At 44.4% G+C, this 27,177-nt stretch overlaps 1 protein-coding gene and 1 long non-coding RNA gene across 17 annotated transcripts in view; one reads left to right on the top strand and one right to left on the bottom strand.

The window, feature by feature from the left end:
- The window catches only part of ITPR1 (inositol 1,4,5-trisphosphate receptor type 1), a 342,499-nt gene that overhangs the window by 311,034 nt on the left and 4,288 nt on the right, over window positions 1-27,177 (top strand). For all 14 annotated transcript variants that reach the window (XM_053598949.1, XM_053598947.1, XM_053598946.1 and 11 more), the window contains 2 exons: window positions 2,828-2,988; window positions 20,938-21,099. In XM_053598949.1, the coding sequence (XP_053454924.1) occupies window positions 2,828-2,988; window positions 20,938-21,099 (323 nt within the window). The remainder of the gene's footprint in view (window positions 1-2,827; window positions 2,989-20,937; window positions 21,100-27,177) is intronic.
- Window positions 222-26,367, bottom strand: LOC128591485 (uncharacterized). 3 transcript variants are annotated; one of them, XR_008381567.1, is made up of 5 exons: window positions 26,038-26,367; window positions 15,026-15,062; window positions 13,288-13,406; window positions 9,576-9,733; window positions 222-373 (listed from the first exon to the last, which is right to left on the bottom strand). It is a non-coding gene; the product is annotated as an uncharacterized LOC128591485 (long non-coding RNA). The 3 variants fall into 3 exon arrangements; XR_008381566.1 differs by lacking the exon at window positions 26,038-26,367 and having other exon boundaries at window positions 15,026-15,427; XR_008381565.1 differs by lacking the exons at window positions 13,288-13,406; window positions 15,026-15,062; window positions 26,038-26,367 and adding an exon at window positions 12,575-12,707.

The raw sequence follows: 27,177 nt of genomic DNA, 5'->3' as shown, positions 1-27,177 counted from the left end.
GAGCTCAGGAGTTCGAGACCAGCCTGAGCCAGAGTGAGACCTGGTCTCTACTTAAAATAGAAAAACTAGCCAAGCATTATGGCAGGCACCTGTAGTCTCAGTTACTTGGGAGGCTGAGGCAGGAAGATGGCTTGAGCCCAAGAGTTTTAGATTGCTGTGACCTAGGCTCAGGCCATGGCACCCTAACCTGGGTGACAGAGTGATACTCTCTCTCCAAAAAAAAGAAAAAATATTCCTTTTAGAATAAATGTGATGGCGAAGGAGTTCAGAGGTTGGGCTTGGGAGTCAGACCTGGGTTCTGATTGGCTTCTGCTGCTTCCTAGGTGTGTGACTATGGTTTAGGCACTTGGCTTCTTGAACCTTTTTTCTTCATCTGTAAAACAGGTATAATTAATATGTGCTTTTCTGCATTATTTTGAGAGTTAGGAGAGAGTGCTGACCCTCATAGCATAGAACATGGCACACTGTAGGCACCAGAGGATAAGCAGTGAACTGCAATGTAAAAGAGGGTAGGGTCCCAGAGAGGTCGTTTTCAGCATAACTATAGGAAAAGATATGTAAATGTAAATGAATGATGCAGGAGTCTAGGGCTGAGCAGTCATTTCAGGATTATTCATAATATAATTACTAAATATATAAATTTCCTACTCATACGAATACTTAAAAAATGAGCTTTTTCCATTTAAAGACCGAAATTATTTGCCTTTTGTTCCCTTAAAAACTTCTTAAGCTTTTTGTTTTGACAGAATTTCGGAGTTACAGAAAAATCATAAGAATTTCTGTATACTCTTCACTCAGCTTCCCCACATATTAATATTGTATTTCATCTGCTTTATTCATATATACACACAGACTATTTTTCTGGATAGTTTGAGTGTAACTAGCTGACACAATGCCCTCTTATCCTTGAATATTTTCATGTCTGTTTCCTATAAAGATCAGTTTCTCGTATGCAACAGAAACATCAAAATTAGGAAATTAAAACATGTAATACTAGTTTCTAATCTACAGGCATTATTCAGATTTCACCCTTCATTCCAATAATGTCCTCTGTAAAGCCCAGTGTATGAGTAGCATTCATTCAGTCACCATGCCTGATTAGCCTCTGCTGACAGTTTTTAACAGGTCAGTTATTTTGTAAAATGTCCCTTGATTTAGGTTTGTCTGATGTTTCCTCATGGTCAGATTTGAGGGTATGGATATTTTAGAGGAATATCAAAGACATGTTGTCGTATCTTCTCACTACCTCCTATCAGGAGGCACGTGATGCTGCGTCACCTTATAGCTGGGGATACTAAGGTGGCAGTTGCCCGGGTTTCTCCCCTACAACGCTGCTCTTCATGGGGAGACACTTTGACATTTTATAAATATCCTGGGATTATATTAAACTTTCAACCACTGATTTCAGCATCCATTCATGATTCTTGCCTAAACCTATTATTAATATCGTAATGCTTGCCAAATGATGATATCTTTATTATTCTTTCCTCATTAGTTAATTGGCTTTTCATTTTAAGAAAGAATGTTTCTTCTCCCCATGTATGTTTGCATTTGTAACAACATGGACTCAGGGTTTTTATTTTATCCAGTGGACTATAATCTTCAGCCGTCATTATTTATTTGATGCTCAAATTGCTCCAGATTTGGCCAGTGGGAGCCCTTCAAGCTGGCTTCTGTGTGTAGTCTTATCATTATCATTTTCTTTGTACTTTCTTACTTTATCTGGCACCATAAGATATTCTAGGCTCAGACTCAGACTATACCTTTCCTGACCCAGGGCTGGAATCAGCTACTTCTTTAAGGACCTTTGACTGTTTTTAGTGGAGAGTGGTATTTACAAGCCAAGATCTGGGGACTAGTTGTGCTCATTCCTATCAATGCTGCTAGGATGCAGATCTAGATGACAGGCGTATGTGTACACATGCATGTATATTTACACACATCCATATCTGTTTTAATATACAACTTTTAATGTAAGTTGACCACCCAAGGGACTGTAACAAACTGGCCAACATGCAGAGGTGGTCAACAAGAGGAAGTAGGCCTACCGTACTGGTATGTAGATGTGGTGTGCATCCAGCCTATGAAAATTAGGTCAACTTAAGGAGATGGTCAGTGTAGAGAGGTGGTCAGCTATAAAGTTTCTGCTATACTTATGAAAAAAAGATAAGTTCATACTGATACCTTTAATTACAATTCAACATTACAGGAGGATTCTGTCTTTCTCCCATTCCATGTTTGTGTTCCCTTCTTTGCAGTGAGGAATCTGGCTCCCATTATCTACGATATATTTATTTATTTGCTCAATTCTAGAATACATAGAAACTAGTTTCAGAATTGCTCACCCAGACCTTATCAAAACATAAACTTAACCAGCTAGCGCTCAAAATTTAAGTTCTTTTTGATTTTATTCTTTTTCCTCAAAACAAAACTTTTTAACATGTCTGCTTTTGGCATTACCTGGGTGTGGGGACCTCGCCTTCCCTGGCTGCCTGCTGTACACACGCGTGTCACATGGTATCATTTAAGCCTGAACACTCCTGCAGCCTAGGTAGCTGTCTTCTCACACCAGCAATGCTACTAAGGCATGTGCAGCTTAAGCAGCCACTGGTAAGTGACACAGGTGGCATTCAGACTCGAGTCTGTCTGGTTCACAGCCGTGTTTTCCTGCTGTAATGGGAAAGTGAATGCATTTATAAGGCTAATGGAATCCAAGTCCTGATAAAGATAGGAGACAGCAGCCTCCTTTTTGTTGACAGTTCTGTGATGGATTTTTCTGTGCCTTGACTGCTAAGTTGGGGCTGGGGGCTTTCTGTCTCTTTTTTAGGCTTGGAAAGAGACAAGTTTGACAACAAGACTGTCACCTTTGAAGAGCACATCAAGGAAGAACACAACATGTGGCACTATCTGTGCTTCATTGTCCTGGTGAAAGTAAAGGACTCCACAGAATACACCGGGCCCGAGAGTTATGTGGCAGAAATGATCAAGGTGAGTGCGAAGGTCCCTGGGAGGCCCGGCTGTCTCTGCTCTGAGCATGGTCCTGGCAGTCCGTGGGGGAGCTACCCTGCACAAAAACCACATCTGATGTTGGTGGAGCCCTTCTCTCAGATGAGGCACTATGCTCTGTGAATTGTGTGTTGTCTCAAGGAATCCTCACCCCAGACAGGTGGTGTCATCCTGTTAAGGGAGGCCACACTGAGGCTCGCTGAGGTTAATCCATGACCATGTAGTGGGGCTGGGATTTTAACCTCGATCAGACTCCACAACCTGAATTCCTGTCTCTTTGTTAATCTGCCTCTCATCTTGAGGCTTGTTGTTTTCCCCTCTCCAGGTCTCTAAGAGGTGTCTTAAAAACAAAATGATCGCCCTCTGTCTGTCGTTCAGCGTGATTTGTGTTTGGCCCGGGCCTAGCCTTTCTGGGCAATGCTTTGCTAATCATCAGGAAGGGGCATGTGATGGAGGAATTTGAGTCCCAGTTTAACCTTCCTGCCGATGGGAAGTATGGACTGCCATGTCCCAGAAAGTGGGGAAGCTGCTTCAGGTTTTTAAAGAGCTCTAACCCGGTGGGGCTTTGTGGAGCCACCAGATGTGTGCTGCGGGAGTCCCAGGCCAGCTGTGCTTCAGACCTGTGCTTTCTCAACTTCATTAAAATGCTCAGAAGCATAGAGCAAAATGAGGCTCCACCAGCTGTGAAATCTAAGGAGCCTTTGTGGTTTACACCGACTCACTCTGGGGAGACGGGGAACCATTAGCTGCTAAGACTACCCCATTCACTGAGTCAGCTTCCAGTTTCCCGATAATAAGTTATCCTAAATGAGCCTGCCCCTGCTTTTTCACACAGATGTAATTTTCAAGCTTTTTATGTTAAGATGCTTGAGGTCAGGTCTGTTCAGGTAAGTATCTTCACTGATAGGCCTAGAAGCAGGCTTTCAGTTTTATTGCCAGCAGGGCAACCGTCACGAGGTGATGTTTCCCAAACACCCATATCACGAGGCCTTTCTGGGGAGACCTGTGCTGTCTGTACCCTTGAGGACCTTAGAGTCTAATTCCCTGCTTCTGAAATTGTAATGCACAGATAAATCATCTGGAAGAGCTTGTTAAAATTCAAATTCTGACTCAGCAATCACTGCCAGGACTTGAAATTCTGCATTTCCAACAGCCTTCCAGGGGGGATGCCGAAGCTGCTGGCCCATGAATCACCCTTCAGTAGTAAGAGTCTAACGGGAGAGACAAAACAGATACCAATTTAAAAAATTACAATCCGAGCTGGTTATGTGAATGATGAGGAGAAATGTTTCTGAGCCTTTCATATGCACGCAGCCCTCTTCAGTTTGTGAAGTTCTTCCACATCTAATAAAATTAAACTTACCCTCGGTGAAAAACGAGGAGGAGGGAAGTTTTGGGGTGAGGAGAAATGAATGTGGGTTCACAGCGGAGGCAATTTTTGAAAAGGGTTTTGAATAAGAGAAGGATAAAGAGACAAGGGTCATAGATTAGCAGAGAGAAAAAAATGAACACAGAAGGGGGAGAAAACCCAAGTTCCAGAATGAGCGTGTATCCCTTTTCACGGATGACAGGCAGGCTGAGGGGTGAGTTACTTTCCCGGGGAAAGCTCAGAAGGAGCCGAGCCAGGATTTAAATCCAGCCTAGTCTGACTCTAACCCGGAGGGCACAGGTAATACTGGGCCAGGTGGGAGCAGACTCCTGTTTATAAGGAGATAAGAAATTCCAGTGGGGGCCAGTGCACATGTTCACAGGTGCGGTTTCCAGGGTCGCGCACATTAACTGAAAAGTCCTCAAACCCTTTCTTTCTTCCAGTTGTTGATGGCAAGTTAAGTGCTATTTTATCACCATTCATGCTGACTCAAACCCATCTGCATGGACACACAATGACCTCTGTTCAGTGCCTTAAGGGCCAGAGAAGACCTATACTTTTCACCCTTGTCCTATGTCCCTTTTCTCCCATCACTTTCTCTTCCTGAAGAATTTGAATAGGCTCTATCTTTAAATCTTCCAGGGGTCAGTTTTGAAGTTTTCCGTTAATCACCTTACTTCCCGGTCACAGAAAATTCTGGTGTGCTTTTGGGCTTCTGTCTGAATCAAGAAGACTTAAAGGAGTCTTGTGAGCAGTCACTTGATGAGGATTACAAGCCAGGGTAACCTCTGGCCTGCCACCCAAGCCGGCAGAGCAGAGCCCACTGCACCGTGCTGCTTTGAGAACCCGAGCATTGGTGCGCCTTCCCCAGCCACGTCATTCTTTGATTGTATGAGACGTCTTTTCAGAAAGCCTAAAAATCTGTAGCATCAAACAGTTCTTAACCATGAACTGTTAACCATGCTGAGGAGTCTTATGTTTTGGGTGATAAGCAATGGCTCAGAGAAGTGTTAGATCCACCAGCTGAAAGGCTGTGTCTTTCTGCCAACACAGTTCAGTGGTGTTTTGTCTTGAAACCACATGAATCCCTGCTAGGGACTCCTAAGAGAGCATTAGCCACAGCAGATGGGAACTGGGGGCTCTCAGCTAAATCGTTCAGGGCTTGAGCCTCATGAGACACCAGAGCTGCAGGGCAGAGGCCACCAGCCCACACTGTGGACCTGACTCAGTCGTGCCCTTTGGAAGCAGCTGCTGCCAAGAGATGAGGTCCCCACAAGCCTCCCTCCTGGGTGGGGCAGCCTACCCAGGAGGAATCAGTTGATGTCTTAGATAAGCCAACCCCAGGAAGCTGCAATTACTCTGTTGTGGAGGGGAGAGAAGGAGCGGCTAATGAGCAGTGTCTGAGATGGAAGGGAAAGCAGCCTGGAGGGCTCACTACCCTTTCCTTTGCCTCAGGTCCCAAAAGACATCTTAGAGCAGGCTGTGTTGGGGCATGTGAGCCTCAGGAAACCACCTCTTACCTAATGGCAGAAGACTGGGGGTGCTTAATTCTTCTGCAGCTCTCCTTAGCCCATTGATAAAGATTCTGGAGACTCCCAAAGACTTGTGAAGTAACAACTGCCAAAAGGCCACCCACCAGCGGAAAAGGCCTCAGGAGGCCACTTGGAGGGTGGGGAAGCTACCCAGTTGCCCTGGGAGCAGAGAGGGATGGCAGCAGAGAGGGAAAACAGGTTTTCATCTCAACCAACGCTGGTTAGTAAACTACCTGGGGCACCGTATTGAGAAGGGATCTCAGAAACCCACTTTGACTTTCAGAGAATGCCCCCTGACATCAACCGTCAGGAATGAGAGGGCTGAGCAGAGTGACCGTAGGCAGAGCACAGGGCTCCCTGCCTAGACCATGTCCCAGTGGTGGATTCCCTCCTCTGGTCACTGCTTGACCATATGAAAACACAAACAGCCCTATTGGACTGGCCTGCAGTCAAGGTGGCAGGATCCCTTTCCTCTATAAATGGGCACAGTGTGTTTCTAGTGCCATCCCTAGAGGGAGGGAAAAAAGAAACCTATGAAGAAGCTCCGTCTCACAGTTGAGAACTTCACAAACAGCTGTTCACCCACAAAGTAATTATGTCTAAATGTAGTGGAAGGTCCTTCTGATCATCCCCACTCTCCTTCCACCGGAGATAGGACTATCCCTGGCAAAGCCAGGGCCCGTCTGATGTTTACCATGAAGTCATCACCGCTCAAGAATTGGAGGCAGAGATCCAAGGTTACGATCGTCTGTTTCTTCCCAGCTCGTGAGACCCTGGCGAGTGACGGGACTTTGCTGACTTGAGTTTCCTGTCTGTACACTGAGGTTAATACCACCTCCCACATCTGTTAGGTACTGCAAATGAGATGACTATAAGCAACGTGGCAGGTTGGTAGGCACTCATGGAGGGAGGTAGCAGGGAACAGAACAACTGATGAATGGGCCTGGAGCACAGACAGCCAGGAAGCAGGGGCTGCAGGGCTGACAGAGCTGACGGAAGCATCATTTCCTATGGTTCCAAGACTAAGACACGCTGGCTACAGAGGCATTGCTGCTAAGAAAGGTTAGAGTGGGCATCTTGACCCTGATTACTACTTACTGTGGAAAATCCCTAAATCTTCCTCTTTCTTTAATTTGAAATCTCTAATTCTCCTGGTTGACATTATCATTCTTCATTGAATCAGGGAAGGATACTTGTGAGTTCCATCCATGTGTTCAGTGGTTTTCTTCACTTGCTTTCACTGCCCACAAGTAGGACTTCATTTGATTTGGGGAGTGGACCCTGAGTTCTGTGTATTCAGGACAAACAGGTGATCTCATGAGAGCAGGTGTGCTTTGCTGGTAGGTTTGTCCTTCAGCTCAAGCACCTGCTGGAAGGTGGTGCTGTCATTCCCATGACCAGGGGTAGTGAACCCCCCTCACTGTCACCCACAGTGCCACTTACTCCAGGAGATGCAGTCTCATATTTATTGACTGGGGCCCCAGACAGGGCTGTGCTTGCAGAGAAATGTGACTACTGAGTGACCTCACATAGCCCTGACAGTTCAAGTCAAGAGAAAAAACTTCCCCCATAGGAACTTGAATTGTGGTGCCAGCATAAAGAGCTTTGGTGATAACTTTTTTTATGTTAATAAGCAAATTTATATTAGCCTTGATCTGCATTTAAATTTTCACAATAATTTATGTGCCACACACACCCTTTTTTGGAATAGTTTGAGCACCATTTGACTTTGCTCTAGGGCCAACTGAACTGAGAATTTGTTGGTTTATAGGTAATGATTTGACAGACCATCCCATTGGTATATTTAGTCTGACTAAGCAGTAAACTCACTGTGAGTACTCTGCCTGAGAGAATTTAAATACGGCACAGTGGGAAGGCTGTAGGTACAAGATCAGTATGTGACTCCCAGCAAAGACACAGCAGTCCATTTTCCTGTTAATACTACACACAAGTACAGAAGGCTAATTTATTCTTGGAAGTCAGAAACTCAAGAAGCACTAAGAAGGGAGGTTAGTAAAGAAAACCAAACAGTACCGAAATATAAGGCATCTCTTTTACTAATTAAATCTGAATTTCACCTCTATATCTTGGATTCTTCCCTGACAACAGAAGTCTTAGATTTTCAGAGAGGTGCTTTTGAGTGATCAGGTAGACTATTGTTCAATTACGTCCTGATATCCTGGGCTGCTCTAGCTACCTTCTCTTCTCCAGGGTAATGGGTTCACAGACTTCTAACATGGACAGTGAGATAAGTGGGAAGAACCTACGTCCCCAGGCAGCCTGGGTGTCTGGGAACACCTTGGCTGCCGTCTCAGGAGTGGTCTGTGCTGGGCTGTGCTTTGCTGTGGCAGGGCAGATTAGGTAATAACTAGGTATAGGTCACGTTGGAATAAACACCGTATGCACATCATCTCATCTAATCCCCATCACAGTGTAGTGGGTGGCACCATTGCCATCTTGCAGATGGGAGAATTGAGCAGCTTCCCCAGGGTCATACCGCTGGGGCAGTGCCAGAGCCCACATTGAAATCCAGAGCTGCCGAATCAGAACTCCCCCTCAGGCCTGCTGACCCACACGTGCACGTGTGGCTATAGGTGTGGACACATCAGTGCACGTGCACACAACCCTACATGTTGAGAGCATACAGCCATTTGTCCCCTGGTTTTTCTGACTTGGATAGGCAGCAGCACTCAGCCCCCCAGTGACACTGAATTCCAGGCAAAATGCAGAAAGGGGTGGTGTGGGGTGTAGGCTGACTGCTAATGCCTAAATCAGAAGGACAGGAGTTAGACAACTAGGTTTAATTCTCCCCTGAGCTGCTGCCAGCAGCAGCACCACTCAGGCAGCCACCTCAAGTACTACAGGGGTGTTGAAATGACAGGAATTTGGGAAACAGTGACTTGCTAAGATATGATAAACTTCACTACCCTCCACTTCAGCTTGAAACAGGGGATATGTCATTCTGGTGGCCAGATTTGGGGGAAGAGAGTGTTTAAAAGGGGGACAGTTCCCCAGAACCACAGCCACCTGGAGCTTCCACACCCAGGTGACTCATCAGAGTGAGTGCAACTCCTAATAGTTAAACATCAAAATGTCTGATCCATTATCCTTTAAGCCTGACGCTGACTTTTTCTCACAGCTGGGCTAGATACCTCCCTCCTTCCCTTCCTCCTACCCCCAACCAACACATGACATTCCAGTGGAGCTTTGCCAGTGTGTTCCGTTCTGTGTTAGGGCACTTGATTTCTTCAGAAACTAGCTGCACAGGGATATGAAAGCAAAGGAGCAGTTTTCCAGATCAAAAGTAGCATCAGCGCAGCAGTGAGTGGCATGGTCTCAGAAGGTAGTGGGTGCTTTCTGCTTAGGAGTGGGGAACCCAGGAACCTGCATTCCTGGAGAATGCCTTCCCAACAGCTGCGGGCAATTTGCACCCAGAAAAACAGCCTAAGAGAGAGCCTTTTTGCCTGACAACATCTCAGGGTAAATTTTCCAAGCAAATAAATTCTACGAGCTAATTAAGCATTACTGCTAAACATCTCTGAGGCAACACAGTGAGAAGATTCAAAAGCAGTAGGACATCTGGCCCACGACTTGTGTTTATCTGTATTCGATAAGAAGACCCAGGAACATGTTAACGAGGGCAAAAGATCACAGTGGGAACCGAATACCTGGCGAGTCACTGCCGTCTGTTTACAAGGGGAACTAGCCCAAGTCTTGCGTCTTTCTTGACCCAGGAGAGAGCTGGTGCTACAAACCCTGTAGACAGCTACCTTCTTTCTTCCAGGGGTAGTCCCAGGAACTGATGGAAGGGCTAGAGGGAGGAACTCTGGAAGAAAGAGACCAAGAGTTTCTTGTGGATCATAACTAAGTGAGAGCGAGGCCCTAGATCTGGAGGGGGGAGGGACAGCGGCAGCAGTGACCAGAGTAAGGAAGTGAATGTGAAAATTCACACAGCCATTATGAGGACTCTCAGTTCATGGAAATTAGAAATGGGAGTCCCTGCCGGACAGCACTTGGGTGCAGGAGTACGGAAGGGAGAGTCCGGCAGGGCGTGCACTTAACTCTCCCTGGCCTTCCTTTCTGCCTGAGTTTTCACCATCTCTGAGTCAGGCAGGCAAATCCCAGCTGTAAAGTGACCTGGGCGCCCTCCCACCCTTCCAACTGTGCAGGTGTACAGTAATGAGTTTGGACTCTTATTCTGGAACTGCAGTGAGGACGCTGGAACAAAGGGAGTTCCTGGATAAGTTCCTGGGACACCGATACTTAGCATTGGGAGTGCTGTAGTCACAGCTCTTCTGCCTACCCTGAGAGGCCACCGAGTCACCTGGACTAAAGCCCTTAGCTTGGGGGGAGGATACAGCCCAGGCTGCCCTCTGAATACGATTCCCAGAATGCCTCCTGCGGTTAGCTGACACCATGGCAGAGTTTAAGAATATCAGAGTAAGGGAGGAGCAAAGAGGGATTTGGCACCAGCTTCCCGGTGGCTGGAAACTGTGTGTCAGCGTCATTGGAGTCGCCGCCCAGCTGGCCAGGCCTGCTCTCACCCCACCCTCTGCTCTGGAGCTTCGGTTTGTGTCCGTGGCAGCTGCACGCAGTAGTTGCCGAGTTAAAGTTTCCCCACCTCGCCTCCTATCACACTCTGCTCTTTAGTGCAGAGGGGTGAAGCCACCTCACCCTCCAGAGTGCTCCCAAGGCACCATTCTTTTACTGTGAAGCCCTTGGCATTTGGAGCCGGTTCTACACTGAGCACCTTGCTGCTCTCTGAATTTTCACATCCTGACCTTTGTGGAGGGTGTTCCAGGTGCTGTTTGTGACAGTCGGTTGAGTAGGGCCATAATCTGCCCTAAAGGAATTTCTATGCCAAAACAGAGCACAGGGACAAAGTCAGGTGTAGCCGAGATCCGGGCCTCTCAGCCTGCAGAGTGTTAGGCCGGCCAGCTAGTGACGGGTTTCACCACCCGTGAAGCCAGTTCTCCACATTATTAGTTCCTCCAAGGACATAAGCATGGATTCATGAGCTTGTATCTACTCGTGTATGTACAGTGGAACCTCTGTGAGTTGACCACCCAAGGGACGGTAACAAACTGGTCAACATACAGAGGTGGTCACCTAAGGAGCTAGGCCTGCTGTACACTGCATGTACCCAGATATGTACACGTGGTGCATGTCTGGTCTGTGAAAATTAGGTCAACTTAAGGAAGTGGTCAGTGTAGGGGGGGTGGTCAACTATGGAAGTTGCCTAGAGACACATCACTCCCAACCACAGCAGATTTACTAAGCTCCAAAAACGCTTTTTTCTGCCCCTACATCTCACCTCCACCCAATCCCTCTTTCCCCCACTACAGACACCCCTGGGCTGCCCCACTTGCCCCTTTCATTCCAGACATCCTGATGCCTTCATAACCCCTCTATCTCCTGTTCATTCTAGGTACTCACTGCATCTGACAGAGCTAGGCTGTGACAGCACATGCCCCTGAGAAGCGTGTAACCAAAACAGTGCTCTCACCTAGAAAAGGTTCTGAATTGGACTGTCTTTATAATAAAAAGTACATATATTCAGAATTCTGTAAGACCTATCTCTTTAAAATGAAAACCCGCTGGCGTGTCTCTCAGGAATGGGAGAATGAAGGAAAGATGTCACTATCTAGGCACGGTCGTTTGAACTTTTTAAAGGTTGTGCAGGTGGACAAGCCTCTGGGTTCTCACCTTTCACCAGCCCTCTCTCTGCAGGGCCTCAGTTTTACCACCAGAAAATGAGGAAGTGAACCAAAGGGTCTCTTGTGCCGTGTTCAGAGTGGTATCAGGAGTTCACGGAATATGGACAGGGAAGTGTGAGCCTTAGGGTCAGCATTGGGAGGGAGGAGTGTACAGAGGCAGAGGGGAAGACCTATGTGAACAAGCTGGTAAATACCAGGATCAGAGAAAAATGGAGGACCTGACGATGATTGAGGAGTTTGGAAAACCTGCACCCAGCCGGTGATCAGGGTGATTTCTCCTTTAAGAGATCAGGCTGTGGGGCATCTTTCTTCCAGACAGTGACAGCGCTGGTACCCTTCTTACTTCTTAAGACTCTTCTAAGACAGAAAGATAGCTTCTTCCTGTCCCTTCTTTCACAGAGTGTGTCTAGGCATGGCTGACCTTGAGTAAAACCATTTCATTCCACAGAAACTTTCCTGTAGATAAACCCCTTCATGATAAACTTTAGATGGAAGACGATGTCGGGTGTGGGGCAGCTTGTTAGTGAGGGTGTATGTGTGTGCACGTGTTTAGAGATTTATCTTTCTCTGAGACAACAGCAAAGGAGTTTGGAAAGATGTTTAGGTAAGCTTAAAATAGGAAAAAAATGCTGTATAAGAGTAATAAAAGATAAAAGTTGAATAATGGAATCCACAAAAAAAGAAAGCCAATGAAAATTATTAAAATTTCAGGTACAGCAACCTTGGGCAAAGAATTTTTTTGTTGTTTAAAATCCTTATGCATAACTACTGGGAATGTTCTGGTATATTTCCAAGCTAACTGAAAATGCAGAGCAAGTTGCCTAAGCAAAATGTCTTAAGCCAGCTTGGATGCTGATTTTGGGAAAAGAGTGAGTTTGCCTGATTGTTCTTTGTTAGGAATCTCAGATTGACTGGCCCTACCCTTCCCCGGCACAGGCAACTGGCCTCACCTTTTTGTCCTGTGACCTCTGGTTCCCTCAACGTGGCAGCCTCAGGTGCCCAGGACCCAGCTGTGACACTCCAAGTTGTGCACTCTGCTTTCTCACCGCCCCTGTGGGTGCCCCAGGGGACACTTCACCTGTGGCCCCAGAACAACTTGAGAAAATGATTCTACAGCTGGCTCTGCCTAGAGATTTCATCAGAAATGGGTGTGGTTCTCTCTGCTGGCAGGAGCCTGTCTTTGTTACACTGTATCATCCAAGAACAAATATTAAGTGAGTCTGGGAAGGGCAATTGATCCTCCCGGCCCAGCTGAACATTATATAAGGCCTGTTTGGGTAATGTCATTCAGAGCTCAAAAACAGAATCAGACACCTTAATCCGTGCACAGTTTGGACAAACCTTCATGTGGCTCAATTGGTAAAAAGAGAAATCAGTAGCTCTAAAATTTCATTCTAAAGAAAGAAAGGAACTAGATGAACTACCTTTGCTCCAGCAGTCAATCACTAAAGCCGGATGGAGTCAGTACGTGCACTGCAGTGCTGACTCGATGCTAGCTTTGGGACCTCGGGCAGATGACATGGTGATATTTAATACTTTGCATAATGCTTCCCAGTTTGTGGGACACCCCTCCCATTTGATCCTTACAGTAACCCAGTGAGGTAGCCGATGATCTCGTTGGGGCAAAAAAAGAAAAGGAGACTGAGTTGGTTAGCTGACTCACTCACTGTCCTGTGTACACGTTGGAGCATCACAACTTGAACCTTTAACTTCTGATTCCAGGCTGGTCCTCTTTCTACTGACATACTCATGTCACGAGGCTGGTGTCGAAATTTACAGAATCTGTGATAATAGAGGGATATTGTGTGTAGTTTGAGTTCATTGTACTTTATTTGGAGGGAGGATGTACATATGATTAGGTTACATTATATGCATTTGTAAGGTCAAGTCCAAAGTCCTAATTGTTGAGTCCTTCATCCAGGAAGCATGCCGTAAATCCCTACATTTTACCTGATAGGTGAAACAGTCAGTTTGTTGTACTTTGGGGACAAAGGGTGCTGAATCCTTGAATTTGGGGCTGGCCAACAAGTTCCAGGTATGGAATCCTATTTTTTTTCTTTTTACAGCAATTTTAGGTTTATAGAAAAATGAGGCAGAAAGTGCAAAGCTAAGCTCTCCTACACCCCCTTTTATTCTACCTCACTCCCCCCACTTTCTCCTACTAGTAACCCTGTGTATTCTGTGGTACATGTGTGATTAATACAGTTGATATACCCAGATTGGATATGTTATCATTCATTAAAGTCCACAGTTTACATTAGGGTCAGATAATCTCTGGGTTTGAACAAATGCCACGTATCCACTGTTGTAACATTGTGTACTATAATATCACATTACTGGGCTCGGCACCTGTAGCTCAGTGGTTAGGGTGCCGGCCATATACACCGAGGCTGGCAGGTTCAAGCCTGGCCTGGGCCTGCTAAACAATGACAACTGCAACAACAACAAAAAATAATAGCTGGGCATTGTGGCGGGCACCTGTAGTCCCAGCTACTTGGTAGGCTGAGGCAAGAGAATCTCTTAAGCCCAAGAGTGTGAGGTTGCTGTTAGTTGTGATACCACGGCACTCTACCAAGAGCCACATAGTGAGAGTCTGTCTCAAAAAAAAAAAAAAAAAAATAGCATCACTGCCCTGATCCACCCCTCTCTCCCTCAGAGCCTCTGGCAGCCAGAGGTCTTCCTCTGTTCAAAGTTGAGATCCATTTTTTTACGTATCTTCTTTAAATATATAACAGGTATTATAAATGCCAATTTCAGAGTTCTGGAACATAGTTAAAGATGATTATCACTGTTTTTCACCCAGAGCAACAAATTTGTTTTGTTTTTGCTGTGATCTTAGGAAAAACGACCACTAAAGATTATTTTCTTTCTCTTCAATGGACAGAATCATCTTACTTCACCAAAGAAACAAAGGATTTAAAGTTTACCGAGTGTCCTGTACTCCTGCTTTAGGAACATTTAAATATTATCTCCAATCCTTACAGGCATTTTCTGAGGTTGGACTTTGTGGCAAGGGCAGCATCTGTTGCAAGCCCACCCTCACCCTCTCTGGCCACTCCCATCCGCTAAGCATCCCTGGACATTCTGGGAACATCCAGTTTGTCTTCCAGTGTGGTAAGATCAGTAGAAACACAGCTGCCATGTGATTGAAAGAACAGACATTGCTTCCTTGAATCTTCCCCAAGGGGATTCTCAGGCACAGAGAAGCAACAGGGCCAGTTTTTTTCCCTAGGACCAATCTCTGCGCTTGTGAGGCTTTCTTTTACCCTCAGGCCTAAAAAAAAAAAAAACAAAACAAAAAACAAAAAAAAAACAAAGGATTCCCCAATAAATGTTAGGCTGTTTAGGTGGTAAACAGTTTTCCACCTGTGCAGACTTTCCCTGGGGAGGTGATTGATTACCTTGTAGTCTTTCTTAGAACAGGCACTTCATCTGAACCTGGCAAGAAAAAAAAAATACCCCATTTCTCAGAATGATTAGCATTTGCATCATACAATCCAACTTCCTCCTCCTCCTCTCTCTCTCTGTCTCTCTCTCTCTTTCTCTGTCTCTCTCTCTCTCTCACACACACACACACACACTCTCTCTTTCCCTCTTTCCAATCAACATTTTAAGAGGCTGGTCAATGCCACCCCCGTGTCTAAAACTTTAGTGTTTGCTTTTGCAGGGACTTTTCCAACTTTACCTAGAAAAGAACTAACCAGAACCTTAGCACTTGTGGTCAGCCTGCTTCCGGCTGTGGCTTCAGTTAGTTTGTCTGCTCCGACAGAGGAAGCACTTGCTGTGACGGGAACTGCACTGGCTGGATTGTAGGAGGACCAGGGCAGACAGTGCCTAATGCATTTGGTATGTGAGATGCCAGCAGCAAGCAGAGTGAGGGAAGCAAGGAAGGGCGACTCAGACCCAGAGTGGCAGATGTGGCCCACAGATGCTCTGTGACCCCTGAAGCCTCTCCCCACTCTCCCCCTCCTGACCACACCCCAAGATGAATTCACATATAAACAAGATGTCTTAGTTGAAGATGACTTTCCCCAAAATGCACTAGAGGCCAAGATGCTGAGACATGATTTTGATCTTGAAGAGACACACAGGCAAGATTCTGCAAACATTTCAGTCCGACTGGCTGGCTGGAGAGCGGTGGCTGACCTGCTCCACTGGAGTAACTCAGCCCTCAACAAGCTCAGCATTTTGTATGAAAGTCTTAGCTGAAGAGAAAGTAATTGGATTCAGGTATTCTCTCTCTGCTCCCATTCTGGTAACGGGGTACTCTAAGCATTTTCATTTTGGAATTTAGATTCTCTTTGCAGAGGGAGGTGCTGTTGATGAGGAACATTATACCATGTTGCAGTGTATCCTCCTGCACAGGAGGCAAAACTGACTAGAAATGGTGAGCACAGTTTGGCGAGAATCGCTAATTAATTTTAACTAGTAGGTGCTCCTTGATAATTGGAGATTTGACTCAACAGCCCAAGATGATTAGTTAATTAAAACACTGGCAATACCTACGATCTCAAATTTGGGGTGTCTCCCCACTTCAGTGCAAAAAAACCATCAGTGCTTACCTTTGAGGGTATTAGAGTTCTCCATACTTGGTGTGTTTTAGAATGTCACCGGGGACATTGTTAGATTGTTAGATATTCCACGGATGCTGGGGGAAACCTGTATGGTAATGATTGGTAAATTTCTAGATTCTAGATTAAATTCTTCTATCTTTGCATTGAAGCCCTCCTGTGAAACAGAGGATGACATTTTCTCCGTAAAATCAGAGCAACACGGCCCAAGTGACTTATCTTAAAAGAAAATATGACTTTCTTTGAAGTGTTGGGTTTTATCTCTAACATTTGATTAAATTTTGTAGTCTCTCACTTTTTAAGTTTAATATAAAAAGATTTTCAATTGTTGACCATTGATTGTGATGGACACCCTGAAAAGGTCCAGTATTTCTGTATGGCTTTACATACTCCTTGGGTAGGGCTTTCAAGTCCGAGGATTACAGTTCTCCCCTGGAGAAGCTGAGATGCAGGGTATCAGTGTCTCTCTCCCACCGCTGAGGCATGGAACACGGATGCCAGAAGTAGCCCATTCACAAGGATGCCAGTGGGCCCTGTTCACACCTAGCACATATCGTAGGCACGCACGAGTTGGAGCTAGGGCTACTGTGGAACTCCACCGAGGTACACAGCCATGCCCTGAGACCCAGCCATGACCACAGTCCTTGGACTAAACCCCCTTGAGAGCAGGGACTGTCTTTCTTACAAATGTTCAGCCCTCAGGCCCATGCTAGGCCCAGAAATTATAGAAGATACAAAGTGGCTGTTGAATGGAGGAAGTCTGTGCGTGTTGCATTTATTCAAATACCTTTCTGAAATCATTGCCTAGGGGGCCAAGAATCTCATATACCATGAAAGATGATGAGAATCCGCCCCAGAAAAATCCTCCTTTTAATCTGTAGTTACTGAGTCACTTGTTACTAGAACAAGGGAGAAAAACCATTCCTTAAACTGTCAGCTACATGGTTTTTTTCTAAAGTCTTATGAAGGTCTTATTAATGTGGATGCTGTTTGGAAATCTGTGTTTTCTATTTTTATAGAGGGTTTGCTAAGCAAATGAACATATGAAAGATTTGAAAGCCAGATTTTAGGTGGTTTCACTAACATTGTAGACAGTTTAGCATTAATTTAATGTCGTTCAGAAGTTAGCTACAGGTGAGTTCCAGCCAACTTGTTCAAACAGCATTCCTGTCCTCTCATGCTCTTTCCAGGTCTACGTGGGCAAATCTTTCATATATCTCTTCCTTCCCTCTCTTTCCCTCTTGCCTTTTTTTTTTTTTTTTTTTAATTCATTCCCATTTTATTCATTTTTTTTAGAGAAAGGGTCTCACTCTGTTGCGCAGTACAGCACACAGTCACAGCTCACTGCAGCCACAAACTCCCAGGCAAGAGGCGATCCTTCCCCCTCTGCCTCCCGAGTCCCTGGGTTACACACCCACCTTCTCACTAGTCTCGAACCATCTGAGCTGCTCCCGTCTACTCTTGTGGCCCACCTGTGAGGTCCCCTCTCTGTAGAAGAGAATACCTTCATGCCTGCCCCATCATGGCCCAGCACTAACCTCCTTCAGGCCCAGGCCCTCCCTGCATGAAGAGGATTCTGGCCAAGTGGTCACGAGTGTTTGGTTCTTCCTTTGATGCTACTCTCTCTACTACTCTTTTGACTAACATAGTCTGCTTTATTATAAAAAACACACATTGCAAGCACTTTGGTGGCAGGAGCTCTCTCTATCTCATATTTAGGTGTCACCCTAAAGAGGTCAGGATGCAGGGGCCATGTCTGTGCTGCTCACTGCCTCAGCCTCAGCACCAGCACCACACATGTAAAGTGACTGTTCTGAATTATTCATTGAATTTATTACTTTTTTTTTTTTGGAGACAGTCTCACATTGTCACTCTCGGTAGAGTGCTGTGCCCATCGTAACTCACAGTAACCTCAAACTCTTGGGCTCAAGAGATCCTCTTGCGTCAGCCTCCTGAGTAGCTGGGACTACAGGTGCCCACCATGATACCCAGCTATTTTTAGAGATAGGATCTCACTCACTCAGGCTGGTCTGGAACTCCTGAGCTCAAGCAATCCACCCTTCCCAGCCTCCCAGCGTGCTAGGATTACAGGCGTGAGCCACTGCGCCCAGCCTGAATCTATCACATTTTTTAAAATACTTTCCTCCAAAAGAGTTAATAGCGCTCATCCTTTTTATTTGAATCCAAATAAATATCAAGTATTTCTCTCCAAAATATACCTAATTACAAGAGTTTATCATTTATAAGTGCTAGGTAATTCTCAGGATTTTCTTTAAAAAATAAGAATTAGCCACCACCCTCCTTCTGTCTTCCCTCCCCTCCCACTCTATAGAAGACAAGTTACTCTCCTTTCCAGGGCCTCAGCTTCCTGCATTATAGATGCAGTGCTGGGTGGGATTAGTGATCTCTAAACTCCCTCCCGGCATTATGTTCTGTCACATCTCAACTTGGTGGTGTGCCCGTATGCTGCTCAGAGTTCAACCGTTTGCATCTTTCCTTCTCCATTTGTTTTCCTCCTCTGGGGTCGGTCTGCAAAAATGTGTAGCAGTCACCATGGATAATACGTAGGGCCTTCTGCCGTGTGATCTTCCTGCAGCTGTGCTTTGGGTTCGTGGCTTCATCCGCCCGGCCCACGTCCTCTCTCCTCCCATCCCAGGAGCCTGTTTGCCCTCGTGAGAGTGAGTAATCATCAGCCACCTTCCCCCGACCCCCACCCATGTGCCCTGTTCTGGAAAGTCGGGTTTATTCCTCCCTTACAGTTGACAGACCCCAAACATGGGCTGCTCCCTTGGTGAGAAGATGTAGCCGAGTCTGACGTGGATGACAGTTGGGGAAACACTTCAGATTTTTCAGCTAGTCATCTTTGAAATGGGATATTTTGTCAAATGATTCTTTGGTCATTGCTCTGTGGTGGGAAAAAAAGGAATATAGGCTCACGTTGAGGGACAAGTGAAGTGTTTATCTCAGGGAGAGGACGTTACAGGACGGTAGAGATTGGCGTTTTTCTCCTTCAGCATAAGCAATTAGGGATTACTATTTAAGCTTTTGTTTTCAGGGCCCATTCAGAAAAGGGGTTGAATATCATTCCGTCCTTCCATAGTCATTTATTGTCTACTGTGTTTTAAGTCATCATGCCAAAGTGGTTACTGCTCTCGTGATGCTGACAGGCTAGTAAATTCCTACCTACCAGACCCCCCGCCAAGTCTTAAGCAAACGCTGTACTGTAGATGTGAGGCCACGTTGCCAGTGTGCTATGTCTTCTGAGTAATATCCGTCAACTGGTTCTTACATGGCTTCTATATTGCTAGGTTGCCTTAGGTCAAGACATGGTTTAATAATCTCACTTATTAGTAATTATTTAGACATGTCTAATGGAATTTTGTTTCCTTATTTGTTGATGCCTTCTATCGTATACAGCAGAGGGTTGGCAAACTCCAGCCTGTGGGGTAAACTCAGTCTGCTGCTAGCTTCTGTAAATAAAGTTTTATTGGATCACAGCCATACCCATTCATTCATATATTGTCAATGGCTGTTTGGGGGCTATAATAGCAGAATAGTTGAGTAGTTGTTAAGAGACCATATGGTCCACAAAGCCAAAAATACTTAACTATCAGAAAATGCTGCTGACCTCTGGTACCCTCAAAACAATAACACATTGTGCATGTGTTGGGGGTGGCGATGATTTTAGAAAGTCTGTTCAATATATCCTGAGGAGAGCGAGATGGTCTGGGTGGGAATGAGTCCAGGTCTAGAGTGAGTCGGTTTTCTTACCCTTCTCTAGTCCTGATTAAGCCTTTCTTACAGAGTGTGCCTGCCTCTCTGGACAGGCATGCTCTTCAGGGAGAGGGGACCCATTCTGTGAACGAGTGGCGAGAAATTCTGTTCCCAGGCAGAAGTTATAGACATCGAAAGGGTGGAGGCGACAAGGAGAGGAAACTGAATCGGCCTTCATTGTGTCAATTGAGAGTATCCACTAACCACTTGAGGCTGGAAGGAAGAAGTAAAGTCCAGGAGTGGTTTCCTTACGCTCACAAACAGGGAGACTGACTGAGAAGCCCATTCCCAATGTTCAGCTTAGTAATCCCCTTACCCAAGAAAATGTGTGCATCTTAAATGCCAGAATCTGTGGGGTCTTAAAATTCATTTCACTGCTAGAGTGTTGGTACAATATGAAGTTCCTAAAGTGGGCAGATTCACAGAGACAGGAAATCAAATGGTGGATATGAGGGGCTGCAGGGAATGGGGACGCAGTGTTGATGGGGATGGGATTTCAGTTTAGGAAGATGAAAAAAAAGTTCTGGAGAAGGAGGGTGGTGATGCTTACCCAACAGTGTGAATGTTCTTAATGCCAATGAATGTACACTAAAAATGGTTAAAATGGCAAATTTTATGTTATGCATATTTTACAATTAAAAGAAAAACTTCAACCACGTAATATGCAAAGATAAGAGGGCAGTGGCAGCATTCGGATTTGTAGATCGGACTCTTTTAGAAACCTACTTTCCCCTATATTTAATTATAGAATGACTTCCTCTTCTAAGAATTAAGAGTCCGATTATATTCAGCTAAAAAGATAGTGACTGAACAGTTAAAAAATTATACGGGACATCCATTCTGCATTAGACAGAGATAAGCTAGTAAGAGGTAGGTTAGAAAGCGTAGCACAGTAAAACTGGCCTTCTGGTTTCTGCCTATAGAAGTGACTCCCGCTCTTTGTTTTCATTTTTTAATGTGGATTTTAGGAAAGAAATCTTGACTGGTTCCCCAGGATGAGAGCTATGTCTTTGGTCAGCAGCGATTCTGAAGGAGAACAGAACGAGCTGAGGAACCTACAGGAGAAGCTGGAGTCCACCATGAAGCTCGTCACCAACCTCTCTGGCCAGCTGTCAGAACTGAAGGATCAGGTAAAGAAAGCGATTCTGTCTCCCCACACACAGACACCTGCCAACTACCATCGCACCAGTTCTGATCAGGACTCAGTTGTATTTATGTAACAGTGTCAAGGAACTTCATCTGGATAGAAAAGGGAGCAGGTAGCAGAGGACAAAGTCGCTCCCTCCACCTCACCCCTCCTCCCCCTTAGCGCCCTTTTACAGGTGAAGGCCGTGGTAGTGCTATGGATACTGCTAAGGGCACCATTTTAATGTGAAAAACAAAAAGAAAACATTGGAAACTGGGCCAGGCATAATAGCTCATGCCTGTAATCCTAGCACTTTGGAAGGCTGAGGCAGGTGGTTTGTCCACGCTTAGGAGTTCAAGAGCAGCCTGAGCAAGAGCAAGACCCTATCTCTACTTTAAAAAGTAGGAAAGCTAGCCAGGAGTTGTGGTGGGTGCCTGTAGTCCCAGCTACTCAGGAGGTTGAGGGAAGAAGATCGCTTGAACCCAAGAGTCTGAGGTTGCTGTGAGTTATAATGCTATGGCACTCTACCCAGGGCAACAAAGTGAGACTGTCTCAAAAAAAAAAAAAAAAAAAAAACGGGGTGAGGGGAATGCAAACTACTTCAATGAAGTACTATACAGAAAGCTATGCCCTTTTTACTTATTTGCTGACAGAAGATTAAAAGCTTTCTCTTGTTTTGCCTCCTAGTCCTCAGATTTGTCCAATCTTCACCTAGGATATTTAAGTTCAGCATCCTGGGATAAACCACAGTCACGGAAGAGTCCTTTTTGTTTTGTTCATTTACCAAATACTTCTTCGGTGGCTACCATAGAACAGGCATTGTCAGGTGCCAGGAGTAAAAGTGAACGGTACAGACACAGTCCCTGGTCTCACAGAGCAAAACAGTCTATAGAAATGCCCCATCCTGCTTCCTATCCATCAGATAAATGCTTTGCCCCTTTAAGTAATTGGTGAGGGACAGGGGATGTGATGCCAAGCCCTATATATTCTTCACCCCCCCATCTGACCCCCTTAAAATGGCCACACAGTTGCCAGGTGGTTATGCCGTGGCAGGATGCAGCTGTGTGTTGTGAGCTTGGCCCCGGGTGGTAGGCAGACTGCGATCTCGGTTTCATTAGTGCTTTTCTGTAGCTGGCTGGGATCATCACGTACAGGTAGGGGTAGAGTTCAGCATGTTATAGGCATTTGTGAAAGCTTTTTAACCAACTCCGTCACTCAGATTATAAACGCTGCTGAGTAGACACCAGGCACATCTGCCCTGGAGGCAAGTTGCAAGGTACGACTGTAGGTGATTTATCACTCTTCTATACACCATAACCAGCGAAGACCCATCTAGAATAAACTCTTCCTGAAGCTGGTTTACAGAGCATTTTTAATAATCTTACTGTGAATTATATTTCTTTTCCAGTGAAATTATCCCAAACTGTGCCCTAAGATACCATTTGGTCTCAAGTTCTTTTCTTTTGCACGTATTAAGATGCAAATAAAAAAAACTAATGAGAAAAGGCGTCCTTATTTGTGAAGGCTGTCTACAGCTCTGAGCTTGGTAGCTACCTAAGATGAGTAATAACCTAAATAAGTAAACCTAATGAAGATCTAACTAGATTACTTTGCTTATTAACTTTTTACTCCTGCTGGGAAACAGTTGACAAATGTTCCACAGGACTAAACTGACTCATGAGTACATTGTCAGCTACGCTGCTTCTCATCCACCCCCCGCGAAGTGCGAGGCAAACTTTTTAATGCATCTGGCAAGCTTTACTTTTCTTCTCCTCCCATTTGAGAGAACCGTGGCTGTTAAGAATCTCAGTTAAATCAGACGTTTGCAATTGGGTGCCAACAGTCTCACGGGCACTGATCTAATACTGACTTATATAAGGGAACTAACTGTTCAGCTTGCCATAAAATCTGGTGCCATTTTTCAGAGAAGCAGATGATCCTTTTTTATGCCCGTGGTACCTGAATTGCGACAGTTAGGCATTCTAGCTATCATGTGCCAACACAACCAAAATTCATTCTTGCACATTCATTACTGTTTCTCGATATCACATGGGGAAGCTCTTTGGGGGCATGTTTCTGTTGCTGTGAGAAACTGAGTGTTTCCAGTTTACTAGAGGATTTCTTAAAATGCGTCTGAAACAGACTATTACTAGGTATTCTGTGGTGGTGAAACCAAGAAAGGCTTCCCTCCTGGCTCTGTCTGCCCCTTCAGTGCTGAGAACCTGTTGTGAATTGCTGCCTGAGTGCGGCTTTGATGCACACTTTGCAAACTAGTGAACCTTATCAAAGGAGTCACCTGAGAATTTAGTAGAAAGAATCACAGGGGTAGGAGGTACTCAAGAATTTCAGCTGTCCCCTCACCCGGGTTCCTAACTTTCCTGATGAGGATTCCAAGGAGCACAGAAGGCAGGGTCTTAGGAAATTTATTAAACTTTACATGACAACGTCAGGATGGGAATGCTGGATCCCTCAGTCTGTGTTTTTGTGTTGATTTGCTTTGTTTTGTCACTGTACTGTCCCTGTTTGCCTTCATGGTAGATTGTTTAAATACACAAAGTTTCAGAAGTCTCATCACGCCCTTAACTGATAGAGCAGATACAGCCTTGCCATTTCATACAACTGAGCTAGCGGAGGTTGGGCATTTTTAAAATCCAAGGTAGAATTGTTTCTGTTGAGCTAAAGTTTTGGAGTAGAATAAAATATGTAAAATTTGATTACATAGAGACTAAAGTTCATTAAGTGACCTCAGAACCATTATGGTTTAAACTGCTGGATTCCAGCTCTTCATTCGCTTTTTGTTGTAAAGTTGGCAGTTGGAACTACACTTCAAAAAGCCCTTCCCCTGTGAATGAATGTGAAATTGAACTGTCTTTTTCTTGGAAGGTATTATAGGCTAAAAAGAAGTATGAAAAACCAATAGTATATTTTCGGGTACTCCTATTTGAGATGCCAAATTACAGGAAAAATACAGTGTAGCTGCTTTGGGAGACTTGGGAGAGGATTTGCTTCTTTGCAAAGAAACTCTGGTCAGTGTTTTTTTGTTTTCTTTTTGATTATGTAACTTCTAACAACCCTTTAATGTTTAAAAATCAACTTGTCGAATGGATTTGAATTTTACTAAGTTTGGTTTTATAGCAGTCATAGACATTTCTTAAACTGTTCTGCATAAAAAAATTATAGCTGCTGGTTCTGAAATGGTAATTGTGAGAATTGCTGCTTAAGGAAAAAATCTGAATTAAAGAATAAGTTCCACGAATGATTAATGAACAAGAAACTCTATGATAGATTTTTTTTTCGAAACAGCTATGAAAGAATACCATTCACTGGTGAAAGTGCTAGAAAACAAAAATTGCTTCATCATTTGGATATTTTTTAGATTTACTGACTCAAAATCCAGCAGAATGGCGCTATGGTAGTTAAAATGTGGATGAGTTTGGTTTTAATCTTTATCATCATTGACCTCTTTTGGTTATTGTTTTCTTGAACTACCAATTTGGGAAGACAAAGTTCCTGTTAGGATATTAGCAAAATCCCATTTAATGGTGTCACGTTTTCTATTATTGCCAAGAATGGTTGATTAGAATTGCTATTCTAAGTAATACTTAATGATTCATCTCATCTTGAAGTTTCCCCTCCCAAGGGATTCTGAATACTAAATGTTATTCTCTTACATTCTTATTCCAAGGAGGAGAACTAATGTAAGAACTTAAATTTTTTTTTTTTTTTGCATGTTTTCTTCATAATGCAAAAGAGCAAGTATTGAGAAGGGTTAACTTTTTTGAAAATGTGACTGGCTTCCTACAGGACAGCGGCCCTTGTTTGTTGTTGCTAGGAATACAAGAAGTGCCTAAAAATTCAGATCGTATCAGCCTATTAGAGTGTTTGGCATTTTTTATGCAAGACCGTTATCTTGTTAACATTAACTGCTTCAAGAAGGATGGCATAACAAAAACTTAGAATCACTGCCGCAAATTGGAAAATGGAATATTAAACGAACCTTACTGAAGGTGTCTGTGTTCCTTACACCATGCTGGACCACAGAAGGAGACTAACACGTTTGCCCTCTAGGGTCCGCGTAATGTAGCAAGAAAGACAAGTAAGTAAGCTTCTGACAATCTAATGCACTAGGACAAGTTCAGAGAGGCCTTAATACAGTTTCGTGGAGCACGGAGAAGTCGGCAGGGGTCCTGTGTGAGGTTTGGAGTGAGGAAGGAGTTTAATTTCTACAATCTTATAAGAAGGTGACTTCGGAGGTAGCACAGAGATGCCGTAGGGGGCCTTCCCAGGAAAGGAAGCAGCATGAGCCACGGCATGAAAATGCCTGGCACGCTCAGGGAAGGGCGGTGTGTTCTGTTAATTCAGTTCCTTCTCCCCACCGACATTTATGAAACACCTATTTGCCAGATAAACAGAATCTATTCTCTTTCTTCAAGAACCTTCCAGAGTAGGAGGAAAAAGACAAAAAAAAAAAAAACAGACAAATGACAATTAAACATGGTAAATGTGTAACAGAGGTATGAACACGTTGCTCTGGGAATGAAGAGAAAGGGGCAGTTCATTCATTCATCTTAGGGAGAAGACTAATTACCACAGAAACTTGAGGAAGTTTGCCGGGTGAAATAGAGCATTCGGGATAGTGCACTGGGGATAGTGCTCTATTGGAGCATAGGAATAGTGCGTCAGGGATCACCGCTAGGAGTCGGAACGGTGGCTGTATATTTCTATTAAATCCATATACCTGTATTCAAGAGATGCTCAGTTCTGTCTCTCGGTATTTAAAAATCATCATTCTGAGCAGGACTGATTATATAGGACTGCAAAAAAGTAACTCTCATTACTAGAGTTTCCTGGCTGCTTAGAATCTGAGTAAAACAAGCTTACTGTGACATGAAAGCAGCTTTTCAAAGACTATTAAGATCTGTTATAAACCAGAATGTAGCACCTGTCTGCTGTCAGGGAACCTTCCTTCATGTAGAGGTTGAGTTGGTAGATGACAGCTTGTTCATCTGTACTCCACACATCGTGCTTCCACGAAGGGTCTTTCAGATGCTTGGCTGCACCTGACTTGTAAAGCTGCGCTGTTCTTTGCTGCTTGTTTAGACTGGAGTCAAAAGAGGGAATGCTGAAATTCAGGCTCGTTTCTACATTGGTATAGATAAGAACAGCCTTGCTTCAACTGCTCCTCCTCAGCTGCAGGGGAATTTTGAGGATTTTAACATGCACTATAAATGGGACATCTTACAGCACCCAAAATAGATGTTTCAGTATTAGAATTTTGAATGTACATACCTTAGATTTGAATCTGATGGATATTTTTTATCAAGAGTCAATTTGGATTCAGGCATCTGGAGAGAATGCAGGAATTCATGTGTCGTGGCGGGTGCTCCTTCCTCAGCTGAATCGTGCCTCTGTCATAACATAGTGTGTTACACTCCCTTTAATTAAAGATTTGTGTCTCTCATCTAAGGAAACTTGAGAGGCTGGTGGGAGCCTGTGTGAGAATAAGGATAGACTTAGGTCATTATTTTTATTTGTTTCAGTAAAGGTAACAGTAACAGATAGCAGTGATACCTTATAATAAAATGCATGTGTGTGTAAATGTGAGTGCATGGGGGGGCTAAGGTAGAGAGGATGGAACTAATCAAGCCAGAAATTACATGAGAATCCATACTGATGGGATGGGGGAAACGTCAGTGGTCAGCATTGTTGGCCCTGGTTTCTTATAGGTCAGATTTAGTCCTTAGGGGTTGTGTGTGTGTGTTTCTCTTATAATGGGATGATGACATGACAGTTGCCAAAAGGTTCAAACACATTAGCAATTGCCCAATTCCTTCTCATTTAGCCGTCATTTAAATGAAAATGACTCTGGTTTACATGATAGCCATTCTGTTTAAAAGGCTATGGTTGATCAAAACAAAATCAGACAATCAAATGTGCGTGCCACTGTGAGCTTGGCTGTCAAGAATCTTCTCCAACACTGTGTCTCATTTGAGAAAAAGGATACAGGTATATAAAATACTATTTTTTTAAAAAAGTGTTTAAATATATGAAAAATACCTAAAGTGGTCTTGGCCCATCTTGA

The sequence above is a fragment of the Nycticebus coucang genome, chromosome 8 (assembly GCF_027406575.1).
Source record: "Nycticebus coucang isolate mNycCou1 chromosome 8, mNycCou1.pri, whole genome shotgun sequence".
Taxonomy (NCBI): Eukaryota; Metazoa; Chordata; class Mammalia; order Primates; family Lorisidae; genus Nycticebus; species Nycticebus coucang.
The sequence above is the reverse complement of the archived record's forward strand: the minus strand, read 5'-3'. Positions and strand labels throughout refer to the sequence as shown.